General features: G+C 43.3%; 1 protein-coding gene across 1 annotated transcript in view; it reads right to left on the bottom strand.

Moving 5' to 3' along the window:
• Window positions 1–19692, bottom strand: part of LOC135903896 (uncharacterized) — a 32193-nt gene extending 12501 nt beyond the window's left edge. The window contains exons 1-10 of the mRNA XM_065434345.2: window positions 18537–19692; window positions 18324–18471; window positions 17079–17196; window positions 11744–11809; window positions 10499–10564; window positions 10206–10390; window positions 10021–10097; window positions 9837–9910; window positions 8062–8219; window positions 5092–5358 (exon numbers count right to left, since the gene is read on the bottom strand). Of these exons, the coding sequence (XP_065290417.1) occupies window positions 5092–5358; window positions 8062–8219; window positions 9837–9910; window positions 10021–10097; window positions 10206–10390; window positions 10499–10564; window positions 11744–11809; window positions 17079–17196; window positions 18324–18471; window positions 18537–18846 (1469 nt within the window). The 5' untranslated portion in view covers window positions 18847–19692. The remainder of the gene's footprint in view (window positions 1–5091; window positions 5359–8061; window positions 8220–9836; window positions 9911–10020; window positions 10098–10205; window positions 10391–10498; window positions 10565–11743; window positions 11810–17078; window positions 17197–18323; window positions 18472–18536) is intronic.
• Between the last annotated feature and the right edge of the window lie 3981 nt (window positions 19693–23673).

Here is a 23673-nt window from a genome sequence, read left to right as displayed (position 1 = left end):
CCCAGTGCTCAATCTAATCGCCGTCCGTGACCCATACCGACCTCGGACAGCGAAACCACTATTCATGGTGAGTAGAATGCGAGCACATCACAAATATCTTGAAATTTGGCAATGGAACTGCCACACCTTCCACAAACAGGCGGCTGCTCTACAGCAATACATTAACACAGCGCCTGTCAAACCTGATGTCATTTGTTTGCAAGAGATTGGTAACAAGCCGGTCAGACTGACTGGCTACTACACGATATCCCACCCAGACTACCCTAAGGTCCCGACGATGGTGCTCAAGGACATAGCAACCAGTATAGATTATCTGGCGACTAGCAGCATCAACCACCAAATTGTATCAATACTACTGCAGAAGTGTAGCAAGGCAAAAACCATAATCCCGAATGTGTATAGCCCACCTAAAGAATGGAGGGTCAATTTTGAGGCCCTCATTCGGTATGTCAAGTGCCACTCTGGCACCCAGGATCTACTGCTTCTTGGGGACTTCAATGCCCCTCACACCAGCTGGGGTTACTGAATAGACACCCCCAAAGGCCGGGAGCTTGAGCGAGCGGCCGAAGCATATGACCTCCAACTCATCATTCTCCCTCAAAACCCGATGAGATTAGGTAACAATGTCAGTGTGGACATCTTTTTAGATCTTACATTCACAAATAATGTCGAGGAGAAATTCTGGACCAATATAGGAGAGAATCTAGGCAGTGACCGTTTCATGATCAGCGTGTTGGTAGGCTCCCCGAAAATTCGGCGCCCCTGTGGCCATGTGGTAATCACGAACTGGGTAAATTATCGCAAAATCCCCATGCCGGAGATATCACCTGAGAATGCTGAAGAGTGGGCAATGCACATACAAGACGCTCATAAAGCAACATCTAAGTGGCTAGCGTTCTCAGCGTAAACACCGGTAGTTGACAACCATCTGCGACATATGTGGGAAGCCAAAAAGGGGCTAACTAAGTGATGGAAAAAACAGTGACTTAATCGCAAACTGCGCCGCAGAATTGCTGAAATATCCGAGTGGGCGAACGCTTATGCACAGCAGTTAGAGGCAGCGAGTTGGGCGAGTTTTTGCAACTCACTTCGCGAAACGTTACACACGTCCAAGACATGGGCGATATTTCGCAGCATAATAGAACCAGGAAAAACCAAAACGGCCAATAACCGCACCCTTCAAAAACTTGCTGGAGAATTTTCAGGAACAGATCAGGCCCTCCTCACTAAGCTCAAAGAGAAGTACGCAGGAGCAATAATCACTCCCCCAAGCACCTTGCCATACCAAGGGCAACAAAATGCGGTGCTGGACGCCTGAATAACTAAGGCAGAACTCTTTGCGCCAGCGCAAGCTGCAAAGAAAAATACTGCTTCAGGACCAGATCAGTTCACAAATGCTATGATCCGGAACACGAGCGATGAGCACCTAGAACAGCTTACTCGGTATTTTAATGAACAGATTTGGAAGAGGGGCATAGTTCCACAACAGTGGAAGGAGGCCAAAATCGTGCTTATTCCGAAAGCAGGAAAACCTCATAATCTACAAGATCTCAGACCGATATCACTAACCTCCTGTCTTGGCAAATTATTTGAGAAGGTGATCCACACACGTCTCACGTCTTACATTGAAGACCGCAACCTATTTCCCACAAACATATTCGGCTTTCGCCAACATTTGTCGACACAGAATGTTTTCCTGCTACTTCGCGAAGAAGTTCTTTGCAACACCACGTTTAATGCAGAACATCTCGTCCTGGCTCTTGTTTTGAAAAGTGCATTCGAAACTATTTCACATGAACTTATCTTCTCTGAACTAAATGACATTGGTTGTGGACAAAGAATCTATGACTACGCCAGCTCTTTCCTGACCTCTCGCATTGCGACAATAGGCATCGGCACTAAGCACTCAGACACTTTTTCCATGTCCAATAGAGGTACACCGCAAGGGGCAATACTCTCCCCCCTTCTTTTCAATATCGGCATGATACGCTTAGCCAAAACACTCGACGTAATACCCGGGTTAGGGTACAAATTATACGCAGACGATATTACCCTATAGGCAACCAGCGGCTCTTTAGGACAAAAAGAACAAATTCTGCAAGAAGCATCAACCGCTGTTGAAACCTTTGCTCGCAGCAACGGTATGAGCTGCGCTCCCGATAAATCAGAATTTATAAGGATCCGAGGTTGAGGCCGTCAAACTCACGAGCCAACCGACCTCTTTCTAGGAGACAGCCAGGTAAGGGAGGTCCAGAAAATGCGAGTCCTCAAACTGTGGCTGCAAAGCAACAAACGAGTAGACCACACCATTAAAACCCTTAGGACTACGGTGAAACAGATCTCCCGTATGATTCGTAGAGTAACCTATCACCAAAAAGGTTTCAAGGAAACAGAGACGATCCGGCTCGTTCAGGCTTTTGTGCTAAGTCGTCTCACATATAGCCTCCCTTTCCAGGACCCCACGAAAACAGAACTAAAAGCAATAGATGCGTTGTTTAGAACGTCATACAAAGCAGCTCTCGGCCTACCACAGGGAACCTCTACTGAACGCTTGCTGGCCCTCGGGATTCACAATAACTACGAGGAGCTACGGGCAACGATGCTCATACCTCAACGGGAGAGGCTTAGCTTAACCTCCTCTGGCAGAAAATTACTTTGCCGCGTAGGTTACTCTACTGGTCCACAATATGTGGGAGAAGAACTCAAACCTCTGCCCAAAGTCCTTCATGAAAGGATCATAGTAGCCCCAATCCCTAAGAACATGAGTCCAAAATACCACCGGGGTCGTAGAAGTGCTCGAGCTCGAAAGTTAATGCAGCAGTTCGACGGAAATCTGGTTACAGTCTACACAGATGTCGCTCGATGTGGTGCTTACAAGTACGCCGTCACAGTAGTAGGAGTGGCCGCAGATCAAGGGCTTGTTACTTGTGCCACGGCCCGAGTTGCATCTGAGAATAGCACAGAAGCTTCAGCTATTGCGCTAGCTATCAAAACTAAGGACGCTCTGGGACAATCGTCGATAACTCTTACACATTCCCAAGTTGCATGTAGACTCTTCGTCACTGAGAGGCTACCACACAGCACAGAACATCTCGTCACCTATTAGGATCCAACCTAACCCAGAAACACATGATCATCTGTGCCCGGGTCACGCAGGATTCGAGGGCAACGAGACAGCGGACGGTGCAGCTCGTGCTTTTATCAATCGAGCAACCGACCACTCTGACGAAAAACCCTTCTTACCACAAGACATCCTTGAGCACCAACGGCGCAAGCGAAGAAAGTACAGTCCACCACACCCTGACCTATCCAGGTGAGACTCTTATGACTGGTGCCGAATACAGACGCACACATTTCCAAACCTTTATTTGAAACATGCCATTCACCCAACGCTGTACAGCATTCGCTGTCCGTGGTGCAGAGGCCGGCCAACTCTCGCCCACATTACGTGAGATTGCCAGAACAGCCCACCCAAAATTAATACACCAAAAATAGCCGGCAAACTTTCCGGAAGGGAGCAGTGAGAGACTTGGCTTGCCAGCGAGGATCGGGAGATGCAGCTAGCGCTCCTCGACCAGGCACGGCGGACCGCTCAAGCCAGTAGGGCCCTGGACTAGGGGCTCCACCCACTCGCTTTCAGCACTTTTTTTTTTAGTTAAACGTTTTGATATAGATGCCACCATGCGTGTGCCCTCATCAATGGCCAGTAGAAAAGCTTGCATAGTTTGCACTCCCTCCCCTTTTTTTCTGAGCTCTGCAAAATCAAGGTGTATTGTCTCAAATAGCTTTTCTGAGTGTTTTAGAATAACCACTGCACTTCCACAGGGTCTGAACTTTGCTTTGCAGAGCTGGCATTGATGGCACGTCTTTACATATTCTGAAATATCTGTTTCATCATACTCCAGTGAAATCTCAGTTTAATCTTCCAGTAGGTCCTCCAAAAACCATCATGACCACTGGATTCCAGATAACCATGACACAGTCTTAAAATTTTTTCCACACTTGTTTTAGGCACACGCAGCCTACCATTTTTGAGAATCTCTTCCATGCCATCCCACATCCTGTCGGTTACACCAAAATGTAACATTCCATTGAATTGGATATAATAAATCTGGCTGCCTCTTCTACTTCTTCTCTTGGTCTCTTCTGTGCGCTTCTTCCTTCTCTTTCACAAGCGTTACAATTATTAAGTGCCGTTTAGGAATAAGAAGTTTCTTCACACACACATAGATCGTTTCATGCATATGCTATGCCTACAGGAAATAAATTTATCATACTCTTGCTCTATTTTCATGTTTGACTGTGCACAACTGACATTTTCAAGTATTCAAAAACTATTTGATAAACATTAATATTTACAAATAGTGACTATTAGATTTGAAGATAAAGTCAAATAGGACACAATACAATTTGTTATTTGAAACTTTCGAATATTTTCACATCCCTACAGATTTACACCTTCTGGTGTGAGAGCACCCTTGAATGTGAGCTAGTCTTGTAGTAGTAGCCTGTATATCAAATGTGGGCATGTAATAACTATTCATGCTCTATGAATGTCTTCTTTCCAGCTGCTTTAGCCACATTCTTCCACCGTTAGGGAAGTCATAAAAGTTTGAACTGAAAGCCTTCTTTGACTGGTTTGAATTAAACAGCTTTAATCACACAAGCTTGAATTATTGCAAGTCTACAATTGCAGTAACGCTTTCATGAATAAAGTCACTAGTGCTCATGCCTCAGTAATGGCTAGTGGTGACAGCCCTAAGTTCAGCAGGTCTGGCCGTGAACCTGGCTGCTGCACTTGCCACCTGATATATTTAGATTTTTAGATTTTTAGAGCATTTTGCATAACCATATGTCCTTCAAAAGCTATTCCAAGGCATTTTTCCAGAAGACAAGTTTGAACTAAAACCATCTTGCTGCTGCCACAGTTCACAAAACTAACGAGTTTGTCGTCAGGACTACAGCCATTATCATTTGTTACACGCAAGTACACTTCTGGTTATACCTTGCTCCTGCCTGCAGTCATGAAAGGCCACAAGGATAAACAAACAGTAAGTAAAAAACAAGCATTTAAGCTTCGGCACACCAGACCTGTCTTCAGCAAGGAGTTCCTCGTAGCGAATGGCCAACTTTTCATCAATGCCCAGCAGGTCCTGTGCATAGGGACCAGCACAAGCGCAACCACCACGAGCTTGGATGCCATAGAGATCATTCAGCAAAGCACAGACAAAATTATGGTGCAGGAAGAGGCCAGAGCCAGGGTGGCGAACCAAGAAGGACACGATGGGCAGGCGGCGAACATTCTGGTTCCCCAGGACCACCAGGTTTGGAACGTCCTGCCAAGCGCTCCACATCTTTCTGTGCCAGTATGAATGTACACAATTGCATTTCCTCCATTAGAAATTGCAGTGCATGCTCACAGATAGGAGTAACATTAAAGGCCAAACTTCACTTTGGCTAAATTGGTTATAAATGAGCCGTAAATACTATTAAAACAATCTTGGCAGATCTGCGTGGCTTGTGATTGGGCACTTTTCTTATTAGCAGCCTTCAAGTAGCACTCAAGCAGACAATGCGCGCATCTGTTGATTGGTGGCTATGACGCAAGTGCTAGCAAGTTTCCTCCAAGATATTTGAGTGCACCACGGGAAGCCACGGGCAACAGCTAATCTCAGAAGCCATACAGAGGAGCTTCACTTCCTAAGTCACTTCTGACGCGTGGTAATGGCAGCATTTTTTTACTTTTGGCATCAAAAACATCTATTTTTGCAAGCCTTTCATGGTGCATCTACTCGTATCTCAAACATAAAATTTCACACAGAGGTTGCTCTATATATACACTAGCTGAAACTAGATTTTTTTACACTACCCAGTATTTTGTTGCAGTTTGCCTTCAAGGGACAGAAAGCTGGCAGTAAGGATCGGAAGGAAAGCGTGGGTGAATGATTTTCCATTCAAGATAATGGGGAAGAAATGGAGTTGCACAACTCATGTGATGTGTAGAGCAGATAATCCAAGAGAATGGGTGTTAAGGAAAGGAAAACACAGTCAAGGGCGGCAGAGAATTAGGCGGTCTGATGAAGTAAAAAAATTTGCAGAGACAGGATGGAATCAACAGACATAAGAGAGGCGTAATTTGAGATAGCTGGCTGCATTCTGCTGCAGACATAGGTCAGAGCAATGGTGGTGATAATGAATGTGCAAGCAAAGAGCTGTTGGCAAGCTATAAATAGGCAAGCAATTAAGGCACAATGAACTTGAAAGAACCAAATTGTTTATCGGACAAAGATGTGTCCATAAATGAAAAAATTGCTCAATGGTGGAAATAACAAGTATTGGCAGTGGATTAAATGTCATTGCTTACATGCAGTAAAGTTTTACAGGCGTCATCGCACATTCCAGCTATAACGAATGCTTGTGCAAAAGACCTAAAAGCTCATACAAGCATCTCAATTAAAGATGAACATGACTCCACAATAGTGTTTGGCAAAGCAAAGGAGACATCATGATATCATATTTCTGTTGCACTGGCCAAAAGAAAATAAAGAATATTTGTTGCAACATTATCATCTTCTTTGGAATATTAAAGGAGGTCCAAAATTGAAACATGTTCAGGGTGATCGCTGTCACCAATAAAGAAAAAATGTTACTGCACAATGCAGGTGTATCACTACAGCAACATAATTACATGAAGAGCATGTATAACAAGAAAGTACAAAAATTCGCCTTAAACTGCACAAACGCTTGTGCTCAAGTGAGCATGATCATCAGACATGCAGTTCTGCGGACTCTCGGAACGTTTCACCTAAGAAATTTTTCCATGTACAGCTAAAGCAGTAATAAAAAATTGCAAAGTGAGTCAGTATCCAAATGCTGCAGCAAAAAATGGTCTGCTTCACAATGAAGCTAGAGGCAAAAAACAAAACAATGCTGAAGCTGCCTGGCCATGTCATACATAGCAGCCACCTTAGAGAAGTGCAAAAAAAGCGGAGGTGAGACATGCAGAATCATATCATGCAGTTCGGAAAGGCAAAGCCCTTGACATGTTAAGATGGGGCATATTATCGACAAGAAGCAGAATCAATAAAGTCTGAAAACACTGATGTTTTAGTCACATGGCTGCTACTAGTACTGTACCTTAATTTGACCTAAAATACAAATAACATAGTTTCTTTTTTTTTTCTGCCGGCAATATCTGCAAAAGTTATACGTGAAGAAGGTGGTTCATGCACACAGTGAGCAGTCTGCACACCATAATACAGGAACTGAAGATGCATTCCATTTGTCTTCTATCTGCTTCAAATCAAAGATGTGTATTCACACTTCCACCCTAAGTTATATTTCAAATCTCAACAAGATGCTATATTTAGGCATAGAATAAGGATATAATAATATTTCAAAGTATCTTTATTTGCTTTTCACTGGTGCTAAAAGGTTAACAAAAGAAACCTCACGCAAAAGAAGCTTTAAATTAATTAGAACTAAATAATAACTAAACTAAACAAATAAAAGCTAAGCATGACTACAGTACAACTGAACTATGCCAGAAATATAAGCATACTTGTAATTTTCGGGATTTGTTTTTTACAAGATTTAGTTCAGATTTAGCATCTTAAAAACAAGATAAACTCTTTATTGCGCCTTCAATTTGTATTAAAATCTCAGTAAATTAGTGCTTTTGATTTCTGCTCCCAATGGAATGTGCCAGTACAGCTTAGAATCAAACTCATACCTTGTGCTCCCCAATAGAATAACATAAACCACTGAGCCCCTGTGGTATAACTTAGAGCATGATCATTCAGTGAATCAACATGTATCCTTGTACAGTTACTTAATGCGGCTATCTTTTAGCAGTCTAATGTTTGCTGGCAATGTCTGGCTGCACTGTGATAGATCCAAGAAGCTTTGCATCTAGTAGTTAAGAAAGCTGCAGGCAAAGAAAGTAATATGCATATATCTAAAGCTAGCCGCCCTAAGTGCCACATAGTGTGAGATCTCTGCTTAACACAGTATTTTTTGTAGCACCAGATAGAGTGCTATGCATACAACCAGTTTACCCACCTGCACAGCTTTTCTTCTCTCGAAACAAGAAACTCGTGGTTTACTGCTGCTTTTAACTGGAACACAAGACCACATCGGATGGCCCCAACAATTGATGGTGTCCCGCCCTCTTCCCTCATTTCAATTTCTTGAAGATAGCGGTGGTCTTTTCTTGAAACCTGAAACAAATTGAGTAGGTGACATTATACACACTACACACTCAGGTGTCCAGCCCCTGAGTTAATGACATCAGCAACGCCTTCAAAATGATATCAACACACCATTGTTTTTTGTGCTTAGTACTCAATAACCATTCATGCCTGCCAGAGGCGACAAGGATCAGAAGAATGAAAGGGCTTGATTTTAGTGTAGTAATGACCACATAAAGCCAGCAGATGCTAAAGCAAAGAGTTAAGAGAATAGGGAAAAAAGATTTTAGATGTGACATTTACCTGGGGCTTACTCAGGGCATAATGTAGTGAAATGAAAGTGGGAGAAGACACAACTTGCACTAGTACGGGCCAAACCCACAGCCTCCAAATTACACTTGCAATGATTCTATTCAACTAGAGTTGTGGCAGTTCCCCTTCCCTTCTCTCCTTTCATTCCACGTCCTCTTCCCCACTTAGCACACTTACAACCTGAACATAGTTCAGGACAGCAGAAAGTTAGGTGGTGTGATGAGAATGGGAAACTCGCAGGCGCAATATGCGAGCCGGGTCTCCTCCTCATCACTGCTCCTGTTGATGATAATACTCATAACAATGGACCATAGCTTTGCAAATGTTAGCTAGCACTGTTAAGAGGACGCTTTACCTCAGCAGCTCAATATGGCAAATCAGTTCTCTGGAATCCTGAAATGTGAAGGAAGATTCATGAAAAGGAAAAACTGTCATCCACCAGAGAGCAGCATGAAGTTTGTAGCTTCATTATAACCTCACAAAGATGATAAATCTCCCCTTTCATGACCTCAGTGGCTCCTATCTAAACACATGGGAATGTAAAAATATTTTTTCTCAGCATCCACTGGATTGATTTTTGTGATGTTTGTTGCATGCAAAAGAAAAAGTTAGAATCTACGGAGTGTAAGGAGTAGCCATTTTATATAGGTCATCAATTCTTTTTTTTAATTGTTAAAAATCCTTAAGTCTGAAAAATCTAGGAATCAAATTTACAGCTTTATAACTCTGCAAAAGCTACTGGCACATCTAAAACAGACAAAATTGATGAGTTATCCATCACTCTGGAGTACACCATTTATTTGTGAGTATTATTTTTTTTTCAATACCCTTGTAAGCACTGTACCAATTTCCGGTAAGCTATAAACTTATATCACATTTGTTCACTTTAGATGCTCTAACAGATACAGTTTACAGAATGGCACTATCTGTTTTTGGTGCAGTTGCAGATTTGTAAACCTTGTACTTCACTCTATTTAAACTTACTGATTTCTTGGCAATTTTCGTAAAATATCTGAAGCATTAAATCAAAATGTTTCTTCCCACAGTTAGTAGAATTCACCTTTCTCTATCAAATGCACCAAATATAATTTGAATTGCTATGCTATGAATTGAATATGTTGGCCTTGAGGTAACGCTTCCTCTTAACCACTGTGGTCTAAGTAAGACATGTATTAAAGCAGGAAACTGGCCTATAAACCTTTACATGCTATATCTAAGGCATCAAAGCTGCCTGAAGTTGAGATTCCAGCATTTTTTTAAATGAAAGCATAAAAATGGTTCCTGTCACTAACTCCCCACAGCCCATAAGGCAAAGATCCAACGTCAAACACTTACGAAAAATACTGAGCCACCACCGCAGCCAGACGGCACTCTATTGACAAACAGCTTCTTTTTTGCAATAAGCACACCTGCAACAGTCAACCAAAGTCAATAATAGCACAAGATGCATCAGAAAAATAAGGCGAAATAAATATCCGCATGCTTGTGTCGCAATAAAAGTATCAGTTGCATGGCTCACCAGGTGTTTCAGGACCACCTATGAACTTGTGGGGTGACATGAAAATGGCGTCTTTATATGCCAGTCCTTGTTCAACGCTAGAAGAACCAATGTGTGCAGTCAGGATATGTTTCTGGACAATGAAAAAAGTTTGCAGCAAGTGTGTTGATAACGTTGCTAAAAAGGAAGATAGCACTATGCCTCACCCAGGAACGACTGGATTCATGTCAACATCTACATAAGGTGCCGCAGATGCATAATCCCAGAATGCAAGGGCGCCATAAGCGTGCAGCAAGGCTGTGATTTTTATGTCATCTAACAGGATGCCAGTAATATTGGATGCCGCCGTGAAACACCCAATCAAAAGTCCCTCCTTGTCTTCAGCATATTGCTGGAAAAAAAATTAGAAAGAAATGAAAACACGAAAAGAGAAAAGTTGCATTACAGTCAATATTGTGTTGCATCTTCCTTTACCCATTTTTGTTACAGCTCCTCTTACCTTAAGCTTCTCTTCAAGAAATGAGATGTCCAAAATTCCCTCAACCGTCTCGGGCACACGCACAATCTAAATGAAAGCATAAATATGTATTGAGGAACATAGACAGTTTAGTGAATTAAAATGTAACACTAACTGCAATTTACTATCTTATTTACCAAAGCCCATTAAGTCTCATGCAGATCACACCCTTTACCCAAGGCCCCCTAATCATCTGCTACCCTTGCTATATCATCTTATGCCACTCTGCTTATCCTACTCACTCTCCATTCCTGCCTAGTATTTCCCTGCCTCTACATGTGGTATAGCAGGTCAGAACCGAATGCATCTCGCCAACCTCTTAACTTTCTTCTACAGTGGACTCTCTTTAATTAGAACCTCAAGGAACCAGAACAATTCGTTCCGTTTATCAGGAGTTCCATTTACTGAGAGACAAAGCTGAATACAATTCAATAAATACAAAACCAACCAGCCATGAGGATGGTGTTTAAGAGGCAGTTCCATTTAAGTGATTTCCGTATATCGAGGTTCAACTGTATATAAGCTTTTTCTCCCCTGCATTTCCCTTTACTTGTTATGTCATATATATATATATATATATATATATATATATATATATATATATATATATATATATATATATATATATTATAATGAATTACCCATTATCTGCCCCGCATATCAGTATGTACTTGTATGTGCAGCTTGAAGAATATGAACTAGATGATAGGAAGTAAGCCACCTAATTATATGTAGATATATAAGCATCGATTAGAAAGTTCATCAGTGCCTTGCGGCAGGGCAGATGACTAAATGCGTGAGGATAAGTTCATGTACACCCGATGCGTGTCAAAGCGTCATCTGCTAGCCTTAATTTAATTCTCTGCAACATGTCTATTCTGCCCAATGTGATGCCGAAATTTCTGGTTAGTGCTCACATCACAACGATGCTGTGTATTATTAAAAATGTTTCCGAAGACAACTGATCTAGCACAGATCGGTGTCTCAGTGACTGCCATGAGTCATTAAAATATAGAGCTCTTTCACACTGCAGCAATCATAAAGATGTTGCAGCACTATAATGCCGGTACCAGTGCTAATCACTACCAGGGCCACCAAAGGCTATGACATGAAAAATGTTGCATGAACGGCAAGCAGAGCTAACATCTTTTTTTTTCGAAAAACAGCATATTTCGTTTATAGAACAGAGGTAGAGAAGATGAAATACAATATCAATCTATCATTTACCTTGGCGCCCACTTCTCTCCAAGGAAGGAGAAGAGAGTGATGTGCAAATGTGTCTACAAAAACCACCTGTAACAAAGAGGGAGCAAAGCAGGTTTCTGGTCACATGGAAGCACCTCGAAAATAAAGTTACAGCACAGCCACAAGTCAACCACACAATGTAACATAACACAGATCTGCTAGAGGAATCAGGGTCAGGGAAGCAGATACACTCAATTATTTACTAAAGTAACCGCCATATGAAGCCAACAGGTGTTGAAGTCAAGGAAGGCATAGGATAAATGTACTGTAGTGAAGAGGAATGCCTGACGCAGCAGCCACATCGCCAGTCGTCCAGAAGGCGCGAGCTCGAGATTGCCTGAACTGCTCTGGTTGAGACACGCTGTCTGCTGCTCTCTTATACTGTATTCATATTAGAATCTAACATGAATACAGTACAAGAGAGCAGCAGGCAGCGTGTCTCAACCAGAGCAGTTCAGGCAATCTCGAGATCGTGCCTCCTGGACGACTGGAGATGTGGCTGCAGCGCTGGGCATTCCTCTTCACTACAATCGCCCCCCATAGGAAAAGGAGCCATCCTAGTGACTCATGGAGAACATAGAGTCATGGAATCATAATACAGCTTCGGGTGTTGTATTTGGATGGTTTCACGACCACGACAGCATTGGTCCGTAGGTGGTGTGAAAGGCTGGACAATATAGTTCACAGGCAATGCCTGCGCTACAACATGGTAGGGTCCTTTATATTTGGAGACAAGCTTGGATGAGAGTTCAGCAGGAATGGCAGGAACCCAAAGCCACACAAGGGAGTCCGGAAGAAAGCGACAATGCGGGTGATCATCATCATGTCGAGATTTTTGTTCCCATTGGTCGACAGCTGTAAAGGAACGAGCGAGCTTACGGCATTCCTCTGCGCGACGGGCAGCTTCAGAGATGGGCGTACATTCGGATGAGTCGGGTCTTTACGGAAGAATGGTGTCGAGGGTAGTTGAAGGTTTGCGGCCATACAAGAGGAAGAATGGGGAGAAGTTTGTGGTCGCCTGAGGTGCAGTGTTGTAGGCGAACGTGATGAATGGCAAAATGAGGTCCCAATCAGTGTGATCAGAGGTGACGTATTTGGAGAGCATGTTGCCAAGGGTGCGGTTAAATCTTTTCATCAGACCATTTGCTTGAGGATGGTAGACGGTGGTGGTGCAATGAATAATGCGACATTCAGCAAGGAGCGCGTTTACGACTTCGGAGAGGAAGACACGTCCTCTATCACTCAAAAGTTTGCAAGGTGCACCGTGACGGAGAATAAAGTTTTTCAGGAGGAAGGATGCTATATCGCGAGCATGGCAGCAGGCAGAGCGGCTGTTTCTGCGTATCGCATCAAATGGTCGATGGCAACAACTATCCAGCAGTTTCCGGAAGCCAGGCATCCTTGCGTTGCTCCGAAGCCATGTCGCAGCCTGCTGGAAATGAAAGTACTTGGTCAACAGCAGAGAGGCAGGCATCGCTTTCGGTTGACACAGGCGAATGGGAAAGCGCATCGGCATCGGTGTGGCGGTGGCCAGACCTGTAGACAATGCGCACGTTGAAATCTTGCAACTGCAAAGCCCAGCGAGCTAATCGACCTGAGGGGTCCTTCAACGTGGACAGCAAACGAAGTGCATGGTGGTCTGTAATCACGTCGAAGTTGCAGCCATATAGGTAGGGTCGAAATTCACCAAGTGCCCAGATTATGGCCAAACATTCCTTCTCCATAACAGAATAATTCTTCTCGGCTTTGGTGAGGGTGCAGCTTGTGTATGCAATGACGTACTCGTCAAATCCAGATTTGCACTGTGTGAGTACAGCGCCGAGTCCAACACCGCTGGCGTCGGTGTGTACTTCGGTCGGAGCTGTCGGGTCGAAGTGATGCAGTATAGGCAGCGAAGTCAGTAGATGACGCAACTCTTGGAAGGCATCGTCACAAGCAGACGACCAGGCGTAATTGTTCAAGTTGCTCCGTAGAAGCTGATTCAAGAAAGCGATGATGGACGCAAAATTCCAAATGAAACGGCAAAAGTAAGAACACAGGCCAAGGAACCTGCGAAGTTCTCTTATGAAGGAAGGTTCGGGAAAATCAGCAACTGCATGGAGCTTGGCAGCGTCAGGAAGAATACCATGTTTAGATACTACATGGCCAAGGATGGTGAGTTGACTTGCGCCAAAGTGGCATTTCTACAGGTTGAGCTGAAGGCCGGCGGCAGTTAGGCATTGTAACACTTCCTCCAGCCTACAGAGATGGGTGGGAAAATCGGGCAAAAAAATAACCACATCATCTAAGTAGCACAGGCACGTTTTCCACTTGAGACTATGCAAAAGGTTGTCCATCATATGCTCAAATGTTGCAGGGGCATTGCAAAGCCCAAAAGGCATGACATGAAATTCATATAGGCCATCTGGTGTTACAAAGGCCGTTTTAGGTTGGTCTTTCGGTGCCATGGGGACTTGCCAATAGCCGCTGCATAAGTCGATAGAAGAGAAGAACTCCGGGCCTTGAAGACAGTCAAGGGCGTCATCAATTCTCGGAAGAGGGTAAACATCTTTACGAGTTATTTTGTTAAGATGATGGTAATCGACACAGAATCGGATCGATCCATCCTTCTTCTTAACAAGAACAACGGGAGGTGCCCAGGGGATATCCGAAGGCTGAATGACGCTGCGCTTGAGCATGTCAGCTACTTGGTCGTCGATAACATGGCGCTCTGTTGCGGATACAGGATATGGTCTTTGTTGCAGTGGCGCACTGGTACTCCGTGTTGGTACCCACACTAGTACCCGTTTACAACCAGTTGATGTGCGGCCCAAAAGGAACATGCTGGCAGTTGAAAGACGAACGGAACTTGTCAAGAAGGCGTAGAAGCTGGGCGCTTTGAGAAACAGTCAACTTGTCGGCAATGGAGCTATGTAAAACATCGAGCGAAGTCGGCTCCTGCGCGGGGTTACAGGTCACTCCGGCGACCTCATGAGTAGCGATGGAACCAGGCGAAGGTGGTGGCGTGGTTGAGGACAGCACCGAAAGCTGACGAGCGACCTCAGCACAGACGAACACTTTTATTTGGCAAAGCAGGGAGTCCATCTCAGGAGCCGCCGTCATGCTCGCGAGGGTTTCGTCAGACGCAGGGGGCACCGCGTGAGAAGACGCTGTCTGCAGAGCTCATCGAAACTCTGGCAAAAGCTCAATGACCTGAGAAACAGTGCCTAGGTTTCTGGACAGCAGCATATGAAAGGCATCGTCGGAAATGCCCTTCATGATATGACGTACCTTGTCCGCCTTCGCCATCGTTGGGTTGACACGTCAACAGAGGTCGACGATGTCCTCTATGTAGCTGGTGAACATTTCACCAGTTTGCTGGGATCGGCTTCGTAGGCGTTGTTCAGCGCGAAGTTTGCACCTGCCAGGGCGGCCGAAAACTTCTGCGATGCTGGTTTTGAAGCTAGCCCACATGCGGAGACCGGCTTCGTAGTTTTTGAGCCACAGCTTGGCGACGCCCGATAAATAGAAGATCGCGTTCCCGAGCTTGAGGAGATCGTCCCATTTGTTGGTGCTGCTGGCACGTTCGTACGATTCCAGCCAATCTTCAACGTCTTTCTCATCGGTGCCGCTGAAGATATCAGGATCCCGCTGACGATGGCCACCGGCACATACCGGTGGGGATGTCGGGCTGGGGTCATTAGGCATGACGGATGGCAGAGTTCTAGTGCGTAATTCCAGGTAGGGGGAAACCGCAGCGTCTCCACCAGAATCTAATATGAATAAAGTACAAGAGAGTAGCAGGAAGCGTGTCTCAACCAGAGCAGTTCAGGCAATCTCGAGCTCGCGCCTCCTGGATGACTGGCGATGTAGCTGCATTGCCGGGCATTCCTCTTCATTACAGTACCTTCAATTAAGATGTATATTAGCATAGGGAAGCATTAAATTGTAGCTTTATCTTCAAAATCTGCTCCCATCTGCTGATGAGAGCATGGCACATTTCCTTTTACCCTTATTAAAGGGACCATGAAGCACCAATAAGAAAATATGAAGGATATGTCCAGCATTAGCGGGAATTGCCTACAAACCTTTCTAGCAAAAGTTTAGAAAGTACTCTTTATGAGCAAACATTAAGGAAAGTATGGCAGCAAGTCAGCTGGAAATAACTTTGATTGACAAGGAGAAGCACATGCAAAAGACCCAGATACAGAAGGTGCTTGTGTCCGCATTCCTCCTCATCAATAGGTGCTTTATTATTGTTGGAACCTTTTGTTTACTGATTTTAATGTCCTGCTAAAATCCACATTGGGATTGGCAGTATGTATGAAATGAAAATAAGTTTTGTGCACAAATTTAGTTAATGAGCAAAGATAGTCACACTCAAAAGTTGCTTCTGCATCGCCTTCAGAGCATTCTGCTCATTATTCCTGCTGCACTAGGACAGTGCTTTGTTCTTTTGGTGAGGAGTGAAGCCCTTAATGTTCAATCCATCTCTGCAAGTCATCACACTTAGCTGTGACATAAGCACAGTGGTATCATGCCCGTCCAACAGACAGCACCACTATCTTGTTAGGTACGCACTTTCGCCATAACATTTCATCAAGCATTGCTGCAGACGTGGCAAATTTGACTTCTTTCCAAGTTTTATCTCTGTTTTCCTCAACCACGAGTCAGAACGTAGCCCAGTAAACTACAAGTCGAATTTTCTACAAATAAAAAATGGCCAGCACTGGGAATGATGCCACATTGATTTCAAAAGAATTCCCATATAAACAAAGGCACCAGTTATATCCATAGCCTCATACATTCATAGCTTCAAAAAGTATAATAAGATACCTGAGCTTTGCTGTTTCTGTCTAGAATAACAGTCATCCATTTGAGGACGGCCAATGCGGTAGCTCAATGATAGAGCATCACACACATATGAAGATGCTGGTTCAGTTCCCACCTCTGGCATGTAGTCTTTTATGCATTTTCATTTCCCATTTCCTTATATTTCTACATTTAAGTTAAAAATAACAGCCAATTTCCTCTACACTTTCTCTGGTATCACTTTCAATTGGCTTCATGTTTTAACTAATAAAAAGAAGCTAGCCCTCTCAGTTCCCCTTATTCTTCTCGCTTACACCAAAACAAGACATTCAATCTTTTTTTTTAATTTTTGTTGGAAAATATGTGTGAGATGGTGCCTTTAATACGATGCATACACTTGCTAGAGGCCCCCATTAGCATAAAGATGTCAGCATGTCAGCACGTTTGTTAACTTCAACTCTAACAGTGCTGCAGCTAGAATGCCTAAGCAGTTGCATGCTTCTTGTCAGTACAAAAGGGTGCTTACAGGTGGCGCAGTGAGGGCCAAAGCCGAGATGAGTTTGTGTACAGCACCAGTAGTGCCCGTGCCCACAAATATGACAGAGTCACCTTCACTTGCATTCACGCTGGCTCGTACAATGTCTCTGTTGTGAAAGGATTGCGGGAAAATGTATAAGGAATCAGGTAAATATTTGCAAACACAGAAATCAAATGAAATAAAGTTAACCAAGTGGTTTATGGCACCTAGAAAGGAAACAATAAGCTGTACCTTCATTTTGCACAAGTGTGTATAGAGAAGAGGCACAAGTTAAACACTGTTGTTCAGTTGTGTGAATGAAATATTCATGTTGAATAAACAAGCCATTCAATCTAAAAAAGCCCTGTGCAGCCGCAGAAGGTATATTTCTGTGGCTATGCTAAGCTTAGCATATCTTGAACGGTATAATCTGTTAGCTTGGTTACAGTAATTGTAAGAAAATTACAAAGGTAAGTTCAATGATGTTGGAGTTTACAATCCTAAGAAAGGATCCATACCTGTGATAAACAAATGATATAATAACTGATGCCTACATTGTAAATGAAAGAAGTTTCAGTGTATGAAACTATGCAGCACTTGTGGCAGTCATGATCAAAGATAAACAGCACACTCTACCATGCAATGTGGCATATATCAAAAGGGCACTTGCTGAAATGTGCCATAAATGCAATATGTGCACTGTTCTATGTGCCACAATATACAGGGAACAAAATAGGTTTCTTGGCAAACAGTGCGTTAATTGCAATGTTCCGTTTTATTGCAGTTTTTGTCTTGCAACTCACGAACTCGTTTGGTGCGCGACTGTTCACAGTCTGCAAGGCACAAGTGATGTGAATTGTTAATGGGCCACTGCCTTGTCCCATTTCATGACGTCTCAGGAGCTTTGTTTTTGCGATGTTATAAGTTTGTCAAGCTGACCTAATGGTGAGAATGAGGCCCCAAGCACTCGCATATCTAAAGAAAAAAAAACGTTGCATTAAACTGGCTGCTGCTATGGGGTTATGAACGGATAATTATGAACAACAGAACGCATAAGCCATAAGGTAACATAACTGCAAGGTCCTGACAGGTGTTGTAGAAGTTGCGGGACACGGTAGTGCTGAACTTAGCGTCACGAGTTAGCAGCTGGGCGTTATTGCAGTTCTTACAACTTTAAGGCCAATACCATGTTACACAGTACAATCACCTAACCCACACATATGCATTCTGATTCGCCGTAACCAAACATCGTACCTTGCTTCGTGTCTAAACATCGTAGTCTGAAGGGCAGTAACAGATGTGGTGGTGTGCGTGTTGCCGTACATAGGCAACACTTCGCTGCGAATGAAGTCTTCGATGAAAGTGAGCGACCTCCCTGACGCTGTATGATCGCAGTACACGACTGAAAAGATAGCAAGAGGGAAAGGGTACGATGAGTAAGCATCCAATTTTTGCAGACAAACTTACCTCTTCGACGACCGTAAGGACCCAGAAAGGTAGCGTCTTTACCGATAACGTTAGCATTGATGTACTCCATGAACTGCTCATCACCGACAAGCTTTTTTGCCTTGGCATCTTTGCTAAATGAATTTGCAGCGTAGGCCTCTGACAAATCATAGAATTTTCTATGGGCGTTAGTTTTTACGCCGCACTCATCTGCGGACGATTGCACTTGGTTTGACATGCTACAGAGCCGCGATTGGAGCTGCGCTCGCAACGCTGTCCGTCGTGTAGTGTGTGGTATAATGTCTAAGAGTTCCTTCACTATAATCGACATACAGGACACAAAGCATTTAAAGCTCACACCGTTCGCGCAGGCAAATTCAGGCGTACGATCACGACATTAGGGACTGTAACGACATCACAACAGCAGACGCAACGCACATGGTCATGTTGACGATTGATGCTAATGGCGAAAGCAATGCTGGCAATGCTGAGAGCACAGTATAGGAAGTGCAGGCTGGTCGTAGAATTGACTCTAATTTATGGCACAGAAATTAATTTTTTGTGTTTCACTTCACTGACTTTTATACAAAGGCTGCTTTGAGTGGCATTGAGCATGGGTGTATACCAACTCATGAACTCCAAGAAAAGTTCGTCTGCTGCTGGTCTAGTGTGTCATGTGAAAAGTTATCTTTCCTCCATGGCTGGTCTGCTACACAGCAGGCATACTGATTGGTACCGACCTTTATTTCATCGTGGTCCCAATTAAGCGGGTGCCAACGGTCGTTGATAAACTTATCTTGGAACCTTTTAATCAGATATATCAGGCGGCCGAGCTGCGTTCGCTCGCGACGTTGACAGCCACACGTCCCACTGAAGTGAGTGCAAAATTGAAAAACTATTCGTTGGGACTCATTAGGTTGCAAGTCGATCGTTAAGCTTTCGAGCACTGCTAAAACGTTGCGCTGAACTTCCTCGAACGGTGTACCACAGGTGTACGTTGGAGGCCCGCTACGCAGTATGCGAAATATTGTGGTCCTGAATATTTCACTGCGCGCGTTCTAAAAAAGACTTTGCGCTCACCGCTGCACTTTTCTTGCTCAAATTTTGCATAACGATTGCATTTTTCCGTCGACTTCATTTAGTATAACATTTAATTGGCACATTTAATTGTCTGGTTTTTAAGAAAAAAAATGAAATTTGCCTGCGCTTACGGAAATGTGAGCTACTGCCATGACGGCGTAAGCATAAACTTGTGTTGCCGCCTGCCGTCAGCTTGAGAAAGCAGCGTTTCAGAAAGGGCTGCTGCCCGCTCCTGGCACAGGCGACTTTGCGGTATGTTTGTCAGCATAGAGTTTGTCAGTATGTAACCTCTTCCACGCCAATTAACTTAACTGGGTCAGGTATGTGACAGTGGGGATGTGCTGCTCTTCAATGAATCTCAATCTTTCAGACCAATTAACTTGGGTCACTGGGTATGCCACTGGGTAAGATGTTTAACGCCAACTTGGGTCTCTATGCTTGGGCCACTGCAGATATTTACATGCCACATCTTCAATGAACTTCTTTCACACAAACATGTGTCACCGGATGTGTGCCGCTCTGCAATTTAAAAAAATATATTTCTTTTTTCCTTTGCTGCGCGGAACCAAACGCGCGTTATATGTATTGTGAATATATTCAGACAAGCGCCACTCACGGATTTCACAGCGGCTAGATGGCGCGGTGTGTCTAGAAGGAACATAGAGTTAAGAAGGAAGCCCGAGGGAGGAGCCCGGCCACAGTACACACTTTGTACACGACACATCTTGACGGTGGCAATACGGTGTGCATTAGAGGCCGGGGTTGTGAAACGTTCCTGAAAGCTTACTGCCTTCACAAAACCTTTGATGAGATGTCTGCAGCACCAACCACCAATGTGCCACTCCTCTTGCAGCCAACACCATCTTTTAAAGATGATTGCTTATGGAAGGTATCATTCGCTCCCCAGCCTGGCTGGGACCCGTTATCAAAGCTTTGCCCTGTAATGCATGACTGTCAAGGGCTTGCTGGACCACATGCAGACATTCTCAAGTTACTTTCTTGTACCTTTCATTTGGGGGCCATTCCAAGGTTTTATTTGGGATAAACAAAGTTACAAAAGATTGGCAGTCTTGCCCACAAAGTTTAAGCATTGAAAGTGATAGCAAGGTATAGGGTTGGCGCTGAATCTCTTTTGAAGGTGTTCAACAATATGCAGGGGTGACATGTTCACAAGATGTAGCATGACATAGCTAGTCAAACATGCAAGAGCGTGGCGATGTCATTTCGGCTTAAATATGCAGTAAAAAAACATGGACACAAACAGTCATTTTGTCAGTGTTTGTCATTGTCTTCTTTCACCCATTCAAGTATATCCCTGTTGGGGTCATCTTTTTCGTTGCCCAAGAATTATCTTCCTGCATGGCCCATAAAAATGCAATCAGTTTTAAAAAATTTATGAATGTGTTAGGGGTGTGTGAATATTCATGATTTCAAATCAAATCGAATGACCTGCTACTCTGTTCACATTTGATTTGAGAATTCGCTATTTAAAATTGTTGAATATTCATTTGTTCCAATATAAGAGATAGAAACACTCATTCGAGTGTCGGGGGAGAGACTGGTGTCAGCAAGGAAAGTACCGAGCGATTGTACTGTAAATAGCCACAGTTTCTGCTCAGAGACCACCAATTCTTCGGTCAATAACTTCTGCCCGTTAAGCCCCGGTCATGCAGTGAGAATGTCTTGTTTTTATACAGCTTATACATATATGAATTTCTTTGTTTAGCCAGAGCAATTTATTAACTGGCCAGTCTCGCAGTACTTGCATCCCTCTAAAGCAATGTGCAGTGGTGTAGTACCACGCCTCTCCTTCAATGAACACAACACTGTACATGCATCTGGTAACGTGCTGTTCCTCTAATAATCTTGGTTCCCTTGTCTCATCACTGTCATTGTCACGGTGCATCAGATAGCTGAAAGCAGTTTATCTCATTCACAAACTGCTCAGCTAGCTGGACATTTAGTTGCAAATGGCACTATATGAAAATATCAAATAATCTAATTAGGCATCATTTCTTCTTTACCATAGCGACTCCACACAACATTTATATTTGACTGGGTTTAGAAATGAGAAAAAACTATTAGTTATTCAATTCAATATTCAAAGATCATTTTCCTCAAATATTTGCTACTGTAAATGTGCTACTGTAACACAATGGGTATATTAGAAGCTTTAAATGTATTCAGATGTATGTCATACTACTGTAACACAATGGGTATATTAGAAGCTTTAAATGTATTCAGATGTATGTCATACTTCTCTGTGCATACACCTCTCATCAACATTCTCCTCTCAACAAGCATCGTACATCACCGCAGTTCTCCTGACACAAACAGCTAACAGCTATAGGCGATAGTATAGGCGGCTGGGCTCATCTAGTCCACTACTACTTTGTAGCTCTAAAGGGCTTTGCGCGATTAGTCGCATACTCCTTGTCGGTGGTGGATCTGTGTGTTTCTTACCTTTACCAGCATGTTTTATTACTGTTAAAGGCCCTCCACGAGCAGGCAACTTGTAAAATTTTATAAAATGAAAACTAATAGAGGTGCCTTTATGAAACTTCTGACCCACTGATTTTATTTTAATGAAGATTGTATATGTTGTTTATGGCAATGATGCAGAGCTGTATGCTAAATATCATTGCTGTAGTTTAGAAGACATGTAGTTTAAACATTTATAAAGAATGACTTGCAATGCACAAATAACTATGATTACAAACAAAATTTATCAACATTTTCAGGAAATTTTCTTTTGCTTCATTACATAGTGGTTTAGAAGGGGCTAAGGGTTGCTACATCATGGAGCAATTTCTCATATATCAGCTTTTTAGTTAAAGAAAGAATTAAGCAAATAAGACCACTACATTTGTACTTAAGCAATTAATTGAAAAATTCAATTTCTCTGCATGGAGAAAAGCAAAATTCATAAATATGGGTTCAAACTTTTATTCCACATAAAATTTTGCCCCTGGTATCTCTCTAAAGCTCTCTCTTTATTGTAATCCAGAAATGGTAGGTTTTGTAAACTCGCAACATTGCTAAAAAATGCAAAGGAAGAAAAGTTGTTTCAATGATTCAGAACTATGCTATTTTATTTGTGCTTCAAATGTGGCCCCTAAAACCTCCATGGAACATGTCTTCTTGTATTCTGCATTCTTCTGCGATAATGGCTTCAGGCATCCACTTTTTCTGGGGCCACTTTTGCACACTCCACTACATTTGCTGTTGTCCTGCACGCACTATTTCTCAAGTGGTATGCTATATGTGTGCCACAAATAATGCACATCTTTTCTGTTCAAAGACGACAGATGAAAGGCCAGGGCTGTGGCCAATTAAAACGCCAGATCTTGCCTAATAGACACTTCTAGAGTTGAGGAAAAAGGACGCCATGTCAATCTCTTGCAGCACCTTGGAAAGCCCGCTTCATGAGCCAATTCTGCACACAGTCGATCGCCTGCTGTAGGCTGTGCTCCATTGTGCCCTTCGGCTTTGTGGAATGGCACCGCTTTCCAGAGCTTTCCAGGGCCTTTTCGAAGATTTAAATGTGCGCTATACAAAAGCACGTAGAGCACAACATGCACTGAAAAATGGCCGTGCAGAAATGGTTTGAAGGAGCAAAGCAGCATGTCCCGGGAAATTATCCAACGGCACAAAGCCTCATGTGGCGGTAAATCGTGGTCACATGACACTGTGTCAGTTGTGCCTCGAGCTTCGGTTCCTTTGCAATCAGTGGGCAACATTCATTGCTTTTTACTTCATCAATCTTTCCATATGTCCTACCACACCTTAGGTGCTTGGGAACCCTTTTTCTTGCGTTGTGAATGCAGTTTAAACAGTGGTCAGAGGCACATTGCGCTTAACAAAGGTGTTGCCAGCTCACCTAAGAATATAAATGCTTGCTTTTTTACAGCACTGCTGTGGCTAAAATTTTGCTCACACCTCTTTTGAACAGTTGAGGAACACGAAATTGCAAGAAACTAGAAACACGTATTTCAACAACAAAATGTAACATTTTTTTGCACCACATTGTCCCCCTCAGTGTGATTTGCAGTACACATGCTATTATAGCACTCTGTGT

The sequence above is a fragment of the Dermacentor albipictus genome, chromosome 3 (assembly GCF_038994185.2).
Source record: "Dermacentor albipictus isolate Rhodes 1998 colony chromosome 3, USDA_Dalb.pri_finalv2, whole genome shotgun sequence".
NCBI lineage: Eukaryota > Metazoa > Arthropoda > Arachnida > Ixodida > Ixodidae > Dermacentor > Dermacentor albipictus.
This window is presented reverse-complemented; position numbering and strand designations above follow the sequence as displayed.